This window comes from Kogia breviceps, chromosome 11 (genome assembly GCF_026419965.1).
Source record: "Kogia breviceps isolate mKogBre1 chromosome 11, mKogBre1 haplotype 1, whole genome shotgun sequence".
NCBI classification, from domain to species: Eukaryota; Metazoa; Chordata; class Mammalia; order Artiodactyla; family Physeteridae; genus Kogia; species Kogia breviceps.
Window position 1 is genome coordinate 9,109,350 of NC_081320.1, and position 18,775 is coordinate 9,128,124.

The following is an 18,775-nucleotide window of genomic DNA, read 5'->3' on the forward strand; positions in this document are numbered from 1 at the left end:
CCAATAGGCAGCGGGCGGGGGCGGGCCCCAGGGTCGGACTAGGCTGCGCCGGGCGGTAAACAAGCCGCGGCGCGATCCCGGGGCGGGCCGGGGGCGTGGGGCTCTCGGCCCCGTGGGGCTCGGCCGCGACTCCTGGGGCTGAGGCTGGGGCTGGCTGGTGTCCGGAGGGCGCGGAGCGGCGAACTGGCCCCCCTCCGCGGGCGTCTGGTTCTCACCGGCAGTCCCCACTCACCGGGAGGCCGGGCCCGTGCTTTGGGAAGTCCCTGGCTCGGGACTCGGGCCGCAGAGCGGAGCGGTGCTCCTGAAATTGCAGGCAGAGAATTCAGCCAAGGGAGATGGGCCGTTTTCTCAGAAAGGGCCCCTGAACCACCGACCTAAAGGGCGAGGAGGGCTGAAAGAACCGATGACTGGGCATCGGAAGCTAAGGTTTATTGAAAGCGTTTCTTGATCGCGCCCGATTCTGCTATAGGTCTGGCATGTGACACACAGCCCCTGCCTTAAAGGAACTTGCATTCCTGCCAGGGAGAACGATGGTAAATACGTACACGCACGAAATCACTACCTCTTTGGATCTCACAGCTACTACATGTTATGAATATATTTTACCGGAGAAAAGTGAAGCAAGACTCAGGCACGGATGTTGGGTTTCAACGCGACCGGCCTAATACCCTGTTCGCCATCCCAGCCTGACAGTTAATTCTGTCAGAAATTAACTGTGCAGTATCTGGTCACTCCACTTCTAGCAGATCATCCTTGGGAAAATAATTCCTAAAGACCAACAAGAACTATTCAAGAGAATCCTCCCAAAGACTGTGTGGTCCTTGACAGTGTGGAATGTTCTTCAACCTATTCTATGTGAACTTTACCTGGTTGGAAGGAAATAGACAACCTGCTAACAAGACTTCTCTATAGGTGTCCAGATGAAATGGGGTTTTTTGTATTTTCTTTACATTTTTATGTATTTTCAAATCTAACATACATAGACTTTCATAAGGCCGTGCATGTACATGTCATTTAAAATGGTCTTTACAAGGATTCTATAGAAATTCACGTGCTGTGTCATGAAAACACTATAAACAACAGTTTAGGCACTGTGGCCACAATTAAGTAAAATACGTTTGTGAGGAAAGTTATGTGCAAGAATGAATAAGCCTGTGGCGAGTGACCGGCAGAAATGTCGTGTGAAAAGTTCCAGAATAAGCCGCCAGCAGAAGCAATAATGACTACTGAAGCCTTTCCACTGGGCTGGCATGCCTCTTTTGAAAAAAGAATAATAATAATAATAGTAGACTCAACCCCTTTGGTTCACACTTCTGTCTCCACGTCCAGATAAAATGCTGACACTGAGATAGAATGGACAACAGGCTTGAAATGAGTCATGTGCCTGAAAAGTTAACTAGCAAAGACCGGTTCCAGAGGTAAGATGGGGAGAACACTCGGTATATCTAGCTAGACAGGGCTCTGACCTTTGACAAGTTACTTTTTCCCTGGTCTCGGGCTCCCTTGGAAAACAACCTGTAGCATATTTGGGAGGGAGGAAAGCTTTGAGTAGAAGAGCAGTTGGATCACGCTTGGAAAACACAAATAGTGAGTTAAACTGTGAGACCCAAAGACAAAGGATCCGGTACAGAGCAAACAAAGCTGCTGACAAGTGACTTTCTGTGAACGACAGAGGCCCCAACACTACTTTGCCAGCTTCTTTCTTCCTTGGCTCTGAGTCACTCTTTGGCCTATCATCACAGCATCAGTGGAGACACTTGTCATCGGGCATTCAGTGCCCCCATGGGCGATTTTTCCTTTCTGATGATTTGGTTCAAGACATTTCCATGTTTTATCTAGTATTCTTGAGTTTCAAACCCATAACTATTGTGTGTGACCCCTGGCTAATTCCTTCTTCCCTCTCAAGTCTGCAAACGCCACTTCCTCTAGCTGGTTTTCCTCAACCATCTTGACTAGATTGGGTCAAGGTTATGGGAGCCTTATGCTCCCCTCCAATAGCATCCAGTACTCACCTTCTTGTAAGACCCATTCATTCATTCAACGAGTATTTCCTGCATCCAGTGCCTTCGATGTACCAGGTACTGTCCTAGTGCTGGGACTGCAGTGGAAATAAGAAAGACCCTGACCTGCTGGAGGTTAAGTTCTAGTGTGAGGACAACAGAAAATATACAAATCTGTTTTTGTTTTTTTTGTTTTTTTGGGTTTTTTTTTGCGGTACGCGGGCCTCTCACTGTTGTGGCCTCTCCCGTTGCGGAGCACAGGCTCAGCGGCCACGGCTCACGGGCCCAGCCGCTCCGCGGCGTGTGGGATCTCCCCGGACCGGGGCACGAACCCGTGTCCCCTGCCTCGGCAGGCGGACTCTCTCAACCACTGCGCCACCAGGGAAGCCCCAAATCCGTATTTTAATATCTGAGAATAAGTGCTATGGAGAAAAACATGGCAATAGAAGGAGACGGACAGAGGGACTGGGGCCAAGCTCTTTTGGATGGGGTGATGGGGGAAGGCTTCTTCAAGGAAGTAGCATTTGAACAGAGGCTTAGATGAAGCAAGGGGGTGAGCCTCACAAAGACCCGGGAGGAAGTCCCAGGCGGAGAAGACAGCCTGAGGGGTTGGTGGCACCTGGCATGTAGCAAGGGCTTAAACATATGTGGAAGAGATGGATGAATGAAATTTATTCTTGCCCACCTATGCACAAGACTTTGAATTTGTTACTCCTTTTATCTGAAATGTCCTCTTTCCTGTCTGCCTACCCAGTGCCTGCCTTTCTTTAAACGCCCCCCCCCCCCACCGCCCGCCGCCCAGTTCGCCCTGTCAGGCCAGGCTTGTCTGAGCCCCTGGCCTGGGTGCACTCGACTGCACACACAGGCCGAGGCACCTGTGGGCAGGAGTCTGCCTGGCTGAAGCCTCGGGAGTGGATACAGTGAGGTCCCTCTCAGGCGGGCTCTCCAGCGGTGAGCGCTCCAACTGTGAAACCACAACCAGCCCCTGAGCATGGACTGAGAGGCACCTGCTGCTCTAAGACAATGCGATCATATTTTTGGATCAAGCTCCTTTCTCCTCAGCCCCCAGGGGAGAGAGGAGGGGCAATCTGTCCATCCCAGCTGCCCCCAACCCTCTGGTGTCCATTTTACTGGATTCCTAAGGGTGGCAGTGCAGCACACTTGCCCTGTCTGTCTAGCAGCAGCTGGCACTCTCTAGCTCCTGTAACAACAGCCTTTGATTCTATATATTTTTGTAAGTTACCTTTCTGCTTCCTTTTTACTGCTAAACAGTCCCAGAATGCTTGCCCCTTGCCCTGTCATAGGTGACAGCCAAGCACAGCCACTTCTAGCTCTATGACCGGTACCGAGTATCGACAGAACTCAAACAGGGCAACTGTAAACTCACCAGGATTTATACATATTTCTTTCTTTATTACCAATCAAAAATAAATTCCATATATCGTTTAGCAAATATTATCATTGTTTTGTGACAAAAGACACAAGAGTCATAACAACAAAACTCCCCGAGAGTCAAACTCATAACAATGCCAAAATAAATCACAAAAATATACAAATTAAAATCTTATGCAAAATAAATATGAGTTATTTGCTACGGTGGCTGTAACTCGCCTACCCATCCAGAGGCCGTTTGCGAAGGTCTCCCTTCCACGGGAAGACACGCAGGACTGGGCCAGGTCAGGGTACTGCTCAGCCCAGGAACCAGAGATTGGAACAGGAGGTGAAAAATTGCACTGGGAGGAGGAAGTCGTCGGACCAGTAATATGTGGAGATAATCATGACGCTCTGCACAAAGTGATTATAAATGGGGACGGGAAGAGGAGGGGAGGCAGGACCATCTCTTGAAAGTAACTGCGCGTGCAAAGAGGTAGCCGTGCAAGTGTGTGCACCTGCTCCTTTGGCTTCACACACGCTCGGTTCAGGCCGTGAGTCTGCTCCACCTGGCACTCAGGCCCCAGGAACACAGCTCTGCGAGCCTCCGTGTGGACTCGGAAAGCAAGCTGCTCCTGGAGAAAACTAAGGGGTTTTCAGGCCCCAAAGGGGGACAAAGGTCTGGTGTCCTTTTTCCTTATGGCTTGAGAACTCATGGCTGTCACCACCTTCTCTGCAGACTTGTAGGAATCAATTCTGTGTCTGGAAGGACTTTAAAATGACCAGGGGCCAGTATTCTTGGTGCAAGACATTTCCTGGTCCCCAACAGAGCGCTTGGGGTAACAGGACTCACAGGCTGAGGAAAGGAGTGAATAAATAACACTCAGGAAGGCCTGTGGAGTCTCCCTTGTCTGATCTCGGCCCCGCCCCACCCCCTCCCCAGCAACTGTTCCACCCAACCAAAGGGCCACCGTGGACCTTGGTCCTACAGCCTCCCCGATGGCGGGAAGCCTGCAGCACAGGGAAAAGGTGCTGGGGCAGGACTGCGCGTGGGGCTGGGGCTCTGAGCGCCCAGGACCACGAGCTTCAGCAAAGGCCAGGACGACATCTCACACTAGGATAACACACACGTGGGGAAGACGGGGCTGCCAGCTGTGTGCCTTTTAGTTGGATCTGTAAGCGCGTGAACAAAGCAGGTGAGCCTCAGCCACAGAGGAAAGGACATGAAGGACCCGCTTAGGTTGGCTTCCTGCAACGTCCTCTCGTCCTCAATCCCCAAGAGGCACTGGGGTTTTGGATTAGAAACCGCGAGTCCGGAAAGAAGGGCTTGGTGGGTCGGTGACCGAGACCTGACTCTCGCTGTGGGGTAGGAAGGGGAATGGAACGAATTGCTAACGACGTAGATGCCCACGACCAGGTTCCCTCCTGGCCCCAAAAGGAGCATCGCAGACAAGTCCCCTCTAACGCAGTTGCTCCCCCAACCTGGGGAAAACCTTTGGTGAAAGTGAGGTCAGGGCCTGGGGAGCAGGGGTGAGCAATCTTAAAGGTGTGAGACCTTGCCTAACTCTTGCACTCGGCCCCCTTCCGAGGGGACAGTTGTCCAGAGGGGCAGACGTGAGGGACGGGACGAGAGTCCTCAGCGGAGCCCAACTCACCAGGAGAGCCCGTCAGCAGAGTTCTAGGAGATTCCTGGGTTCAGCGATTACCAGGAGGAGGTGTGCTCCTCTCCGCAGTTGCGAGTGTCACGTCCCTGATCACAGTTCCCAGAATCCCTCGGCCTCGGCGACACCAGGCGAGCCTCAGGGCGTGTCCGGGCAATGGTTCTCAGCATTATTTGGTTCTTTGCTTCCTGGGAAGAACTGTCTTCCCTCCCAAGAGAAAACCTTCCTCCAGCAGGCCCCTGGGATGCCATCTCTGGAGGAGGCGGAGGAGAAGCAGAAACGGTAGGCTTCCTGAGTCAGGGACATAGCCAAAAAGGTCACGGCTGGGAGCAGATTATGGCTATTGCTTCCCGGGGTGAGAAACCCTACCCCTTTTAAAGTTTTTGCGGAAACAAAAAAAAAAAATTGTTTTTAAATAAAGTTCCTTAACCCTGTCTTCCCTTCCCCATGTGATATTAAAAAGAGGTGAGACGAGCCTAGTTTAGAAGCGCTCCTGGTCGCCGGCCCGCTGCCGCACAGTCCAGGGTGGGCGGCCGCCAGCTCGGAGCTGTTCAGAGGTCCCTGTCGGAGGCCAGATCCCCCTCGGGTCGGGGGCCATCTGGCTGCTCAGTCAGACAGGCTATCTGTACCCCTTCCGGCCTAACAGGCTCCCTGTCTTCGTGTGGGCCCACTGGGGAGGCCCCCGCGGGGCTGGCGGGGGACCCCGGGCCCTCCTGTCAGATGGCGGCCTCGAGGGAGGCTCTGTGCAGCAAGGAGTTGTGCTCGTTCAGGAGAGTCGTGGTCTCGTCCACCAGGGGCAGCTCGGACTTGTGGGTCAAGTTCTCGGTACAGATGGTGCACCCATCCGGGGGGAACTGGGGGCAGTTCTCCATGCGTGAGGCCAGCAGCCCATTCTGGTACTGTTGCCGGGTGATCTGCAGGGGGAAGCGGGACGGCCTGGTTCACCGACAGCAGGGCTGGGGGGGGCCAACCCTCCAGGAGACCCGGAGAAACGGGCGGCCAGGAGGGAGGCGCGAGTCCAGGAGAGAGGGCGTGACCCAGGGGGCGGGGCTGGGGGGGTGACCAAAGAGCGAGGAGCTAGAGCAGGAGAGACACGCATCCCGGGCCCCCCAGGCCCTCCGTGCTGGGTGTGGTGGATCAAAGAAAGAAGCTGCCAGTCAGAGGCAGAGTGATCCAGACGCCCAGGATGAGGAGGATGGTGCTGCCCGGGCAGGGGGCCATGGGGAGCGCTCACCTTAATGTACTGGAGGTCCATGAGCGCGCGGACGCTGAAGTCGGAGGTGTACTGGCCCAGGACGGAGCTGCCGAACTGGTTGCTGCTGCCTGCCAAGGGGGCTGTGCTCGACGCCGTTTCTGAGCGGTCCGGGTAGCTGAGGGAGGCCGAGCGGCTGAGGGGTGCGGGGTGGGACGGGGAGCGGTCTGTGGAGGGAGAGAGGCTGTCAGGCCGGGGGCCGGCCTGGTGCCCCTCACAGCCTGCCGTCCGACCTTGTCCACGGACACCCGGGCAGTGGTGCCCCCACTGGCAGCGGGAAGTAGTTCTCGGGCACAAAAGAACGGAAGCTCTGCCTGCAGAAGGTCTGACCTCATCAACGCCAATGAGTTAGTTTGTTTAGGACTGTGGTGCAGTAAGTAATAAAAAGTCTCCCCGAACAGATGAACAAAACAGAAAACAAACACCAGAGACCCAGAAAGTTTATGGCCACAAAACCCCTCATTTCCCCAACAGCTGATCAGGCAAGGGTGACACAATGATGACCCGAGCATGGCAGAGGAGCCACTGTCCCAGTCTCGATGACAGCTTCTGTCAAGAGACATGAGCTGCATACTTTTGAATTATATGAAAAGGAAGAACCTACGGTTTGCACTCTCTCACCACACGTCATACACCCCCCAACGTGACACCCTGTTCACATCTCAAAATGCTCGTCAGAGCTCAAAAGTGTGTTCTGCACGTAACCTGTTGTGTGTGGAACAGTCCTGCCCCGTGTCTGCTGAGCCCAGCCAGTCTGGCAGGGGGATGGGGTGCAGCAGGTTCCTCTCAGAGGAAGCTAGAGGCCCCAGAGCTCCAGGCTTCCCACTCTGGGGTGTCTGGGGGCTGGGTCCCAGTCCCCCTCCCATGAGGCAGAGCCTGGGGTAGCGGTGGCGGTGCCTCTTCCCGCCACCAGGGGAAGCACAGGCCTCCATTCGGTCAACTGTAAGCAGGAAAGGGGAATGGCTCAACCTCCAACAGGGAAGGAACCAGCTCCTTATTTTGGAAGAGGAAGGGCACACACATTATCGTGCGTACATCATTAGTTCGTATTTTGGGGAACACTCAGAAAACAATGAAATGCACCAAGAAGTTAATTGTGGAGGCCTACTGGCTTGTTTTAAACAAACAGGAAGTGGACTGAGCTGATTTGCTTAGTTAACTAGTAAGTTACTAACTACTGAGTTAGCTATTCTAACAAACAGACCCGTGAAAAGAGCAAGCATTGAATCTGGGTGGCTGAACCAAGTGCGACTGAATTGAGTAATACTCTACGTTTGAGTTTCATTCATAAAACTAAGAAAATACAGTCTGGATATTCTATGATTAGGTGGTATACAACCACTAGAGGACCATGTGCATGTATCACTCATTCTACCTTAAGCAACACCTCTGATTAAGTTCTAGCAAAGAACAGAAACACTAGGGATATTCCTTAATATTTAACATTAATTATCTGGATGATAGAATGCTTTTAATTAATGCTTATTAACACTCCAGGAACAGGAACTGAATTTAAACCAACATAAATGAGTCACATGGCCTATTAAAAACAGAGGTCTAGAAATATAAACAAAATATGAACTGTTTGTTTCTGAATAATGAAATTATGATGCCTCTTAATTTTCTTAAGATTTGTTTCCACCTTCCCAACTTTCTAAATAAGCTATGTTACTTTTATGATTAAAGCAAAACAAAACAAAAAAACAGGGGGTTTGACTTGGTAAGTCCATTTCTGGAAGAATATTCTAAGGACATAATCTTTTTTTTTTTTTTTTTTTTTTTTTTTTGCGGTACGCGGGCCTCTCACTGCTGTGGCCTCTCCCGTTGCGGAGCACAGGCTCCGGACGCGCAGGCCTAGCGGCCATGGCTCACGGGCTTAGTTGCTCCGCGGCATGTGGGATCTTCCCGGACCAGGGCACGAACCCGTGTCTCCTACATCGGCAGGCAGATTCTCAACCACTGCGCCACCAGGGAAGCCCAGGACATAATCTTAAATACAGAAGAAGTTTTTCCATAAAGAGGTTTACATCATGCTGTTATACTTAGAATATAGACCTCCATGAATATGCATAAGGGGGAAAAAAAAAAAATGAAGGCACACCTGCTCGGTGAAACCCTGTGTAGCTCTAACTAGAAAGCTTACGGAAGAGTGTCTCGGTTCCCATATTAGGTAAAGACATCAGGATTCAAATCATGTGCGCATCAACTCCCGGCCATCTATGAGACAGAAGCAAGAGCAGAAGAGGAGAGCGAGGCTGAGAGGTTGGCCAGTGAGGGCTAACATGGCCCATTCTGTTCTCATCAGACCGCCCCCTGCTCAAAGACCATGAATTGCTTTGTACTTCCCATCACTGCCAAAAGTTGGCTGTGTTTGAACGGGACAAGTGACTTCTAAATCACCTTTGTACTTTTTTTTTTTTTTTAAAGAGGATCAATTTTAAAAAGTGTGTTTTTGTACATTGAAGATGGATAAAACCCCAGCTGTACAAACATAATAGGGGAAACAGTCGACTGAAGTGATAGGTTTTTAGCACTGCTGGGGCCCAGGGACCTTCTCTAAGTTATGCACAAAGGCACTTGTAATGCTCTTCTCCTCCAGGCTCAGCAGCCCAGGCCAGAATCCTGACATCGGGACCTCTGCCGCCACAGTATCCATGGGATAGGAATCCCTCGAACTGAGTGATCCTGGGGCCAACACAGTTCCCATCGACCCTGGGACAAGGCTCGGGAGTGTCACGTATCAAAGGCCAGAAACAGCATGTTTCTGTGGCTCTTGGAATTTTCCTAAACACTTTCTGATTGGAATGTCACATTTTGGTTGTCATAGAAAAAAAGCAAACAGTAACTGAGCTCTAACTAAATGTTGTATATCAATTCTCTCACTGCTGCCAACAATTCTAAGAAGTGGGCACATGTATTGCTCCCATTTCACAGGAGGAAACCAAGACTTAGAAAAGGTAAGTCAGCTCCCGGAATCATTTAGCTGGTGTCCATGGAGACACCATTCAACCAGGGCGTTATGACTGCAGCCACACTTCTAACCACCCAGCTGCTGCCTCCCCCTGGCAGGTGGAACCAGCAGCCAAAGAATGAAAACCAAAGCCTGTGAGGAAAGCTGGAAAGTTTTTTAGAGAAAGCTGATGGGGTAACAAGTCATCCTGCTGAGGCCTGTGAGTGGCCCTGAGCAGCTGGGCTCACTGGGCCTGGCCGGGAGCCACCCTCCACTCCCAGCCTGTCACCTGCGGGCGTGTGTGTCTCTTCTCAAAGACTGAAGGACCTCTGGGGAAACCCTTCCAGGACCTGGGCAAAGGCACACAGTAATTGGGCCCCAGGCCAAGCACAGCTAGCACCGGTCAGGTTGGTGCACAAGTGTGAACAGGTGGGATGGCACAGGTGCTGGGCGGGGCCGGGGCCCCCAGTGCCTGCTGGGAGCGGTTAATGCAGCTGCAGTGTGAGGGCTCAGGCGGCAGGTGGCAGTGCAAATTCTCCAGCCATGCCATGTTACCTGAGAGCCGGGAGAGCAGGGAGTTCCGCTTGCCAGGCGGGCCCCTGACCAGGGTGGAAGGCACCGGAGCAAAAGAGGAAAAGGTCAGTGATGGGTGGGGTGGATGTGGAGCCACAGGAACAGGATGGAGAAGCAGACTTGCTGGGGGCCAGGTTCCCTCGAGCAGAGAGGGGGCACAACAGCAAAGGGGGCCCGGCCCTGACAGGGAGGGTGCTCAGAGCTGACCAGAAGAGCCCCGATCGGAGAAGGGCAGCCCGCGGAAGTCATCTCCCTTCCCTTCCAGCCACTGCAAGTGGGAACCAGGGGGCCCCACATCAAAAGACAGAGCCCAGGACCCTAACCAGAATCTGAGGCATGGCTGCAGAGAAAGGGTGCTTGGAGGAACGTCCTGTGACTGTGTGCCCTGCTGCACAAGATTTCCCCAAGCTGGACCGCCAGAGGTGCTCTCAGGAGGGGCAGAGAAGTCCTCCCCAGGCCTGAGGTACCTGGACAGGGGCCACCTGTTCCAAAACCCAGCTCTGCAGCCTTGTTTTCTGCTCCCCTCCCCCAGGAGCCTGCTCATGCTGGTGGAGGAGCTGAGCTGTGACTGTCAGTGTGCACGGGTGCCCAGCCCCCCACGCGGGGGTCCTCTTCGTCAAAGGACAGGAACGGGCACAGCATGGAGGCTCCCCAGGAGCTGCAGCAGCCCCCTCACCATGTGCCTGTCCCCGGCACCAAAGCAGACTTTCACTCTCCAGCCCGCAGCAACCTGGGGCCGGAGGGGTCACACTGCTGGCGAGGAGCTGAGCCAGGAGAGACTTGGGCCTTGTCTGCAGGGCACCCCCTCCAGCAAGGGGAGCCTGAGCCACCCAAGACTGGAGAAGCAGAGGGCGCCGGGGTGGCCAGTGGCCCTTCTCAGAGGCTGTCCAGTCCTTTCTTTGCCCCCAGGTCCCTTTATTCCATCAGAACGGCCCCTTAACCAAAAGGCAGTGGCTCAGCCCCATGAAAAGCCGAAGCCATCCGCAAACTGCGCGGCCGAAAAACAGGCCCTGGCCTGGCCTCCAAACGTGGGAGCTAGGGGCCCCCTTCCCCCACCCTGACTCCCCTGGCCCAGTCTTCACAAGTGAGGCCCTGCAGCCTCCCTCCACCTGCCCCCCTCCCAACTGGCCTCCCGCCGTCACGGCTAAGGAGGGCCACTGTGGCCCGCTTGCCCAGCTGGCCCACTCCGCTGTCACAGGTCCCCCTGCTCAAGGGCCACTAATGGCCTCCTGCTTCGTATCGCAAGCAAACGCCATCAACTTCCTGCGGCTCCCTGACTCGTATCCACCCTCTTCCTCATCTCCTGGTGGGCCGGTCTCACCACCTCAGCACACGCTCTCAGCTCCCCGCGGGCTTTCGTCAGAATCCCCTCCTCATCTCTTCCCTGCACCCTCTGAACCCTGTCCCAAGGGGCGAGTCACTGCTCTTCCAGGCCACTTCCTCGAGGCCCTGGCAGCTCTGGCCCTCGCTGGCCTCCTCTCCCCCGAGCCACCTGGGTTATGACCCTTCTAGGCGGCCCTAGGTTCTGGGGGGCCAGCCCGAGTCTCCCCCCCATCCAGGAGTGCTGGAGGGCGGCCCAGACATGGCCCAGAGACTCACCAGAGGGGCACGAGGACAGGGCCATGGTCCCGTAGTAGGAGAAGGCGCCCGTCTCAAACTTCATGTTCTCCTTCCCGGCCTCCACCTCCACCTTCCCCTGAAAGAACACGGGTCAGGGTCACAAACAGAGTTGAGAAGGAAAGAAACACCTGAGAAGCAGCAGCCTGAGGCGCGAGGGAGAAGCGGGCAGTGAACAGGGCTGTGGGCCCCGTGGAGGAGCTAGTTCCGGAGCCCCGGAGACCCGGGGGCTCAACGCTGACCTTGCAGGAGGAGGACGGGCAACGGGGAGCAGAGGCTCAAGGGCAGGAAAGCAGGTGGGAGGGCAGCGCGGGCACGGGGGGCGGGGCAGGCAGGCGCACCTGCAGGATGAGGATAAAGTAGTCGGCCGGCCTGTTGCGGGTGTACAGGTAATGGCGGGCGGAGTACTTGTTGTGTTCATCGAACTTGAGCTCCTGAATGACGTCTGGGTACTTGAGCAGCCGCAGCAGTATCTTCTCTGATATCAGAGAGGGGCTGAACTGGGGAACCTCTGGAGGAGGAGAGAGGAGGATTTCACATGAGGCCACGCTGGGCCGGGCAGTGGCTGGAACATGGTCACTGATGTGCTGGACGGCTCCTCGCTGCCTGGCCCTGCCTCCCCGGAGGGCATGACCTTGGCTCCGGCCTCAGTACACGCAAGTCCGTCACCAGTTGGGCCCGAACAGTGGCTCCTGCACTAATAAAACATGACCTCAGGCAAACTCCTTCACCCGTGCCTCAGTTTCCTCATCTGTAAAATGGGGATTTAAAACTTCACGGGGTCGCTGTTTGGTGAAATGGGATAACAGACGTAGGCTACTTAGACACACGCTTGCCACATGCGAAATGCCTAATATAAACGTGACTATCACCACTGTCAGTATCCACATCATCAACAGCCCGGCAGGAAAAGCACAGGAGAGGGAAGGATCACAGCTTTAGCAAGTGAGAGCTGGGAAGGAAGTAAGACGGAGGGGAGAGGACAGAGCAGGCGGGCGTTCTCCTAATCCATCACCCGGGTCTCCAAGGGAGCTTTGAGTCAGGGGTGAGAAGAGAGAAAAGTCATTGACCTAGAAGCCAGGTCCCGAGGGGCCCAGCAGATGCAAGCCGAGGGGAGGCAGAGAGATGAGAAGGGAGCTGGGTCCAGATGCTCACAGAGGATGAGCAGGCAAGGCTGTGGGCTGTACCCAGGGGGAGGGGGCACATGGAAGGGCCTCCTTCTCCCTCCTCACTGGGGAGCCCGGTGCCCACCTCAGGCCCTCCCAGCACAAAACAGCCAAAACAAACCCGGATGGTTCCTGGAAGTTTGTAGCAGCAACCCATTAACGGGGAAAACAAACCGCAGGGATCCTCGGTGGGGATGGAAGGAAAACACCTCGCCCCCTTCCAGAGGCGGCCGCGCGTGCCCTAGGCCCTTCATCTGCTGTAGCCCTTGTCCCCTGGGGGGGAGTAACCAGAGGCCCAGTACGCCTCCCTCTGGGGCTGTGTCCCACCGACAGCCGAAGGCCCCCCTCATGCTCTTACCCGTGGACAGGAAGCGATGAGCAGCCAGAAGTAGCTGAGGTGAGATTTTCACTCTGAGTTCATTGTCAGCATCCTTGAAGGCTGAGAAGTCACGCTTGTTCTTCTCAGACACCCGCTTCCGGCTTCGGTTGTCAGCTGCAAGAGAAGGAATCTGGAACTGAGAACAGCATCCCCCAAGGACTGGGGAACGGACTGGTACCCACCCGCCGACTCCCAGCTCTCCGTGGGCCCTTCTTCCACCAGAAGCAGAGGCGGCAGTGTCTGGGCTGAGACACAGAGGCTGGGAGAAGGAAGGCAGCTCCTGCGGATGCTCCGAGCAGCCCTGGTTGGTGCCCAGCCTCCTGTCCCCACGGCCGCCTTCCCGCCTGGGGACAGCAGGTGCCAGTCTGAGCAGGGCAGGGCAGGGCGGGGTGCCAAGGGGACTCACTGTACATATCAGACTCGTCCAGGATCTCGGACTTGATGATCTCCTCGATGACGTCCTCCAGGGTGACCAGGCCCAGCACCTCGTAGAAGGGGTCACCTTCACCCTCGTTGTTCACCTTCTGCACGATGGCCAGGTGGGACTTCCCTGCGGGGACAATATAATGAGTCAAACGAGAGCAAAGGGACCAGTCATGAGGCTCCTCGGCCAGAAGTTAACACATTTGGGGTCATAAGTCACTGGGGTGGGGTCATGAACGGCCTTTTTTCCCTTTTCTGCATTTCCTGAAGCTTCTATTGCAAACAGACATTGCTTTCATGGAAGGGAAAACCAAAAGTATTTTTCAATTTAAAGGCATTTAATTAAGGACCATTTGTTTAAATAGAATGAAAATGGCCAGGCCCTGCCTGGTGCATCAGGGGCTCCTGGGACCCCTGGGAAGGGGAGAGACCCAGCCTGACAACTCGTGGACAGAGGCAGCGTTGGTCAGAGCCCTGCACGTACCAGCTGGACATGGGGCTCCCCAGGGGGCCCACGCCGCCCCCACGTGGGCCTCAAAGGCCACTCGCGTTCCTTCACCCAGTGCTCCCTGGCCAAACTTCCCTGCGTGTACCCAGGGGCCGTGATCCTGCCCAAGGCAAGGGCTCTCAGTTCCCAAAGCCATTAACAAATTAGCCCAGGCTATAATTAGGCCAGGCAGGTACTATAATTAGAGGAGGGCCACCCTTAGAAGCAAGAAAGAAAGTTAGGAGGCAGAGGGTGGGGAGGAAGGACCCTCCACAGAAGCTCTGTGGGGTGGCAGGGCTTCCCAGGCCCGCCCCTGGGGTCCCACACTGCTCTCGTGCCTCTCACCCCAGTGCGTGACAATGACAGGGTGACAGCCAAGAAGGGCCCGGCCCCCACTCTGGGTTGAACGGGACTGTGTGACCCACACCCGGGGACACGGGTCTAGAGCAGCCCAAGGGGAGAAGGCCCCGGAGAGCTGTGAAGGTCAAGTCAGGGTCTCCTGCTCAGCTTGCCCTTCGTGACCCCGTCTCAGCCCTGACTCTAGCGCACGGTGCGCAGAGGATGTTCTCCAGGTTTCTAAGGCCTCGGGGAATTCCAGCCCCGGGATGCATCTTCATAACTCCTAGGGGCCTCTGAGGGAGAACAGACACATGCCAGTTCTCGGGACCAGCGTTTTTAAAAATAAAGTGAAAAATTGCAGAGTACACCACATGGGGGGGAAGTACTGGTTTTTTTGTTTGTGTGGTTGGTTTTTTGTGTGTGTGAAACTTTTCCACAAGGTCTCGGGCACTGTGGTATCCTTATTTCCAGTTGTGGTCAAAAACCTTTCAGCACTTTGCCAGGAAGAATCATGGGCTCGATTAAAACTTTCCAGTGTCTTCCAGAGCTGAGCCGGCAAGACCCAGAGCTCGGCCAAGGTCCTCAGCAGGCAGCAGCCAGTCAGGGCCAGAACGCTGGTGTCCGGCCCCCCGGCCTCCTCACCTGCCAGCGCTGCCCATCCAGGGGCGCTCTCTGGGGGCAGAAACGATGCTCTGAGGGGCCTGGGGCAGCCAGGTGAGCGGTGGCCGCAGGCGGGAACCAGAATTAGAGCCAGGTAGCTTTTGCTGCTTCCAGACAGCACACCCTAATAAGCCTGGGAGTGCCCAGCGCTGGGGAGACACGGTCCCCGCAGGCACTCTGGTGGGTGGGCAGGTAAACGGGCACTCATTTCAGGAGGCCAAGTTGGCGGCATGTCTCAGAATTCAGGGTCCCTAAGCTTTGGACTTGGAAATTCCACGGGTAGGAACTTACTCTATGGATGTAATTTTCAAAACGTAGAAAGACAGAAAAAAAACATTCTTTTTTTTTTTTTTTTTTTTTTTTTTTTGGTGGAACGCAGGCCTCTCACCGCTGCGGCCTCTCCCATTGCGGAGCACAGGCTCCGGACGCGCAGGCTCAACGGCCGTGGCTCACGGGCCCAGCCGATCCACGGCACGTGGGATCTTCCCAGACCGGGGCACGAACCCGTGTCTCCTGCATCGGCAGGCGGACGCTCAACCACTGCGCCACCAGGGAAGCCCCAGAACATTCTTTTTAACAACCTCAAACCTCGAGAGCAATGGAGCAGGAGTCCCTAACAGGAGCCACTGCTGCACTGCTGTTCTGGGTAGAACGCGGCACAGCCGGATAAACCACGTTGTGGAAGGAAGCCCTGGAGAGGCTATAACAGGACAGGGTGCGTGCTGCCATCTGCCTGCGAGGGCCGGTGAGGTGTAAACTACCCTGTTAGTGTCTGGAGGAGATGACCACGACCACCTTCGGGGATAACTGGAGTTTGAGGGAGGGGCCTTGTTATTCCTTACTTTATACCCTTCTATATTGTTCTATTTGCTAGGCATGTTTTACTTCTGCAGTTGTTTTTTTTTTTAATTGAGAAAAAATGAAGGTGGAAAAACAAAATTAAAGGGAACAAAGGGAAACTGGTGAGAGGGGGTGAGCAAGGACCCTCCCTCCATGCCTAACCTGCCCCAGACTGAGCCCCGGAGAACAGGGTGGGTGTGGCTCAGTCCGCAGGTCCTTGCTCACAGCCCAGAAGTCAGAGCCCCTGCAGAGAAGACACAACTCCAGTAATCTGAGAAAACGTCCCCCTCCCCACTGAACCCTCTAATTAACCCACAGACTCACAACAAGTCCTGACCCACAAAAGAGTCACGGGTCACACTGGGCCTCACAGGGAAAAGTGGGGGGCTTCTCTTAAGGACCGAAATGCCCCTCCTGTGGATGAAACCAGCAGATCCCTTGAGCCCCTCTCAGCCCTCCCCGCTCCTCTCTGGGGCACCTTGGTCTGTGGAATCCACCGGTGGGTGTGGGCGCCCTCTAGTGGCAGCACCTTGCAGACAGGTACCCTGTAGGTAAGGCAACCTGGGGCACGGCCCACGGCCAGCCCTGCTCTGCAGGCTGAGAGCTTGGAACACTGCACTGACAGGCTGGCCAGTTGGGCCCCATGCAAAGGTGCTGGGCTGGGGGCCAGTCAGTCATCCTCTGCTGGCCCGGGCACAGGACCCTGGGCCGTGTCTGCCTTCTTCTAATTTATCTGCCCAGAGGGGCCGTTCTTGGGTCGTAGCAGAACCATCTCCCCTCCCCCCGGTCAGAGAACCTCTCTTGCTAAGGTCACCAATGACCTCCAAGGGTGGGGTCTCAGTCTCAGGTGACCTGCCCAGGCCACAGTCTCTGACAAGGGGCCAACTCTCCCCCTCCCCCTGGAAATCCTCCCTGTCCTCGGCTTCCAGGACACGGCTCTCCTGGTGTTCCTCTGACCTCAGGGCTGCTTCTCCTTCTTGAGAAGAGAGGGTCCCTGGGCTCAGTCCTTGCACCTGGTCCCTTGCCTCTGGACTTTAAATACAAACTATACGTCAAGGCATCTCAAATAAGTATGAGCAGCCCAGCCCTCTCCTGTGCCCTCCAGACTCACATATCCAGCCGGCTGCTCGCTGACAGCTAGCTCCACATGGATGTCTAACATCTTGAACTTAACTCGGCCAAAACCTAGCTCCTGCCCTTCCTCCAGACCTCCCCAATCTCCATCCATCCAGTGGATGAGGCCCTGGAGGAATAAACTTTGCCACCTCTATTTCTTGTTTTCTTTGGCCACGCTGTGCAGCATGCGGAATCTTAGTTCCCCAAACAGGGTTCGAACCCGGGCCCCTGCAGTGGAAGCGCGGAGTCCTAACCACTGGACTACCAGGGAAGTCCCTGATTCCTCGGTTTCTCTACCCTTCTACATCCAACCCACTCAGCGGATCCCATCAGCTCTGCCTGCAACGGACACCCAGAATCCAACCTCTTCTGGGAGTCTCCACTGCCATGTGCACCTCCTCTCATCCAGAGGGTGAGACCCCAAGTCTTCATCCTGGACCTGAGTCTACTCTCAACACAGCAGCAAGGGGGACCCTCTTACAGGAGAAGTTACAACGTCACCTCATGCTGTGCCCCAAACCCTCCAGTGGCTCTGTCTCACTCCAGGTAGACAGCATACTCCTCGCAGCGGCCTGGGGCCCAGAGCCCTCCTCCTGCCCTGCTCTCTCACACTTGTGCCGCCTGGCTCTTCCTCAAACTCCTAAGGCTGCTCCCTCAGCCTGGCCTGCTCCTCCCCCACACACCTGCCCAACTCAGCCTGCTTCGGGTCTTCCTTCACTACTCAAATGTCACCTTGGCCTACCCAGAGGGCCTCACTGAGTACTGCAACCCTTCCTCCAGCCCTGCAACCCTGGTCTTTAGTTTCTCACCTACAATAAACAATAGAGGGCTTCCCTGGTGGCAGAGTGGTTAAGAATCTGCCTGCCAATGCAGGGGACACAGGTTTGAGCTCTGGTCCAGGAAAATCCCACATGCCGCGGAGCAGCTAAGCCCGTGCGCCTCAACTACTAAGCCTGTGCTCTAGAGCCCGCGAGCCACAACTACTGAGTCCGCGAGCCACAACTACCAAAGCCCACGCACCTAGAGCCTGTGCTCCGCAACAAGAGAAGCCACCGCAATGAGAAGAAGCCCACACACCACAATGAAGAGTAGCCCCCGCTCACCGCAACTAGGGAAAGCCCATGTGCAGCAACAAAGACCCAACGCAGCCAAAAATAAATCAATTTTTAAAAATAAATAGAACATGCTTCTTCATTGTGTTTGTCATTTTATGGCCCATCTTCTCCCACTAGATTGAGAGCTCCATCATATCAGAGGCTGTCGTCTGTGTTCCCAAAACTCAGAACAGCAAGCAGCACACAGTAGGTGTTCAATGAATATTTGTGGAATGGGTGACACAGTTCATGTGGATGTGCCTTAGGAAAAGAAACATAACCAATGGGGGAAGGGGGAGAGGGACGGAGACTAGGCAAAGAATTATTCTGAATTTTAGTAATCAAGAAGTTTCTGTAGGGACTTCCCTGGTGGCGCAGTGGTTAAAACTCCATGCTCCCAATGCAGGGGGCCCAGGTTCGATTCCTGGTCAGGGAACTAGATCCCACATGCATGTCGCAACTAAGGAGCCCATGTGCCACAACTAAGGAGCCGGCGAGCCACAACTAAGACCCGGTGCAACCAAATAAATAAATAAATTTTTTTTTTTTTAAAAGCAATGGGGGTGATGACTTTTAAAAAAAAGCAGCTTCTGAACAGTAATTCAGAAATTACTATTAACTGATTTACCATTTAGAATAAGAGGATCAACTCAGGACTTACATTTATGATTCTCACTATATGGAATTTAAATCTAATATAGAATTTCATTTTAATGAGTTACCTCATTTGATTATTAGTATCCATTCAACTGGATAATTGGATTTTGGGGGGAGAAGTGGGGTGAGAAATGAAACATGAAAACTGACATAATACATCTACTCCAAAAGCTGAGAATCCCACATTTTC

The 18,775-nt window shown here is 54.5% G+C and overlaps 1 protein-coding gene across 2 annotated transcripts in view; it reads right to left on the minus strand.

Moving 5' to 3' along the window:
- Positions 1 to 72: 72 nt before the first annotated feature.
- CNNM4 (cyclin and CBS domain divalent metal cation transport mediator 4) overlaps positions 73 to 18,775 on the minus strand; it is a 40,362-nt gene continuing 21,659 nt past the window's right edge. Inside the window, exons 2-8 of one of the 2 annotated variants that reach the window (XR_010835365.1) lie at positions 13,376 to 13,519; positions 12,949 to 13,083; positions 11,766 to 11,935; positions 11,407 to 11,503; positions 6,267 to 6,451; positions 5,027 to 5,946; positions 73 to 4,227 (exon numbers count right to left, since the gene is read on the minus strand). Coding sequence is in view for 1 of the 2 variants with exons in the window: in XM_059078481.2 (XP_058934464.1) it covers positions 5,749 to 5,946; positions 6,267 to 6,451; positions 11,407 to 11,503; positions 11,766 to 11,935; positions 12,949 to 13,083; positions 13,376 to 13,519 (929 nt within the window). In the remaining variant the exon portion in view is untranslated. Of the gene's footprint in view, positions 5,947 to 6,266; positions 6,452 to 11,406; positions 11,504 to 11,765; positions 11,936 to 12,948; positions 13,084 to 13,375; positions 13,520 to 18,775 lie in introns of both variants that reach the window. The other variant, XM_059078481.2, reaches the window with a different exon arrangement.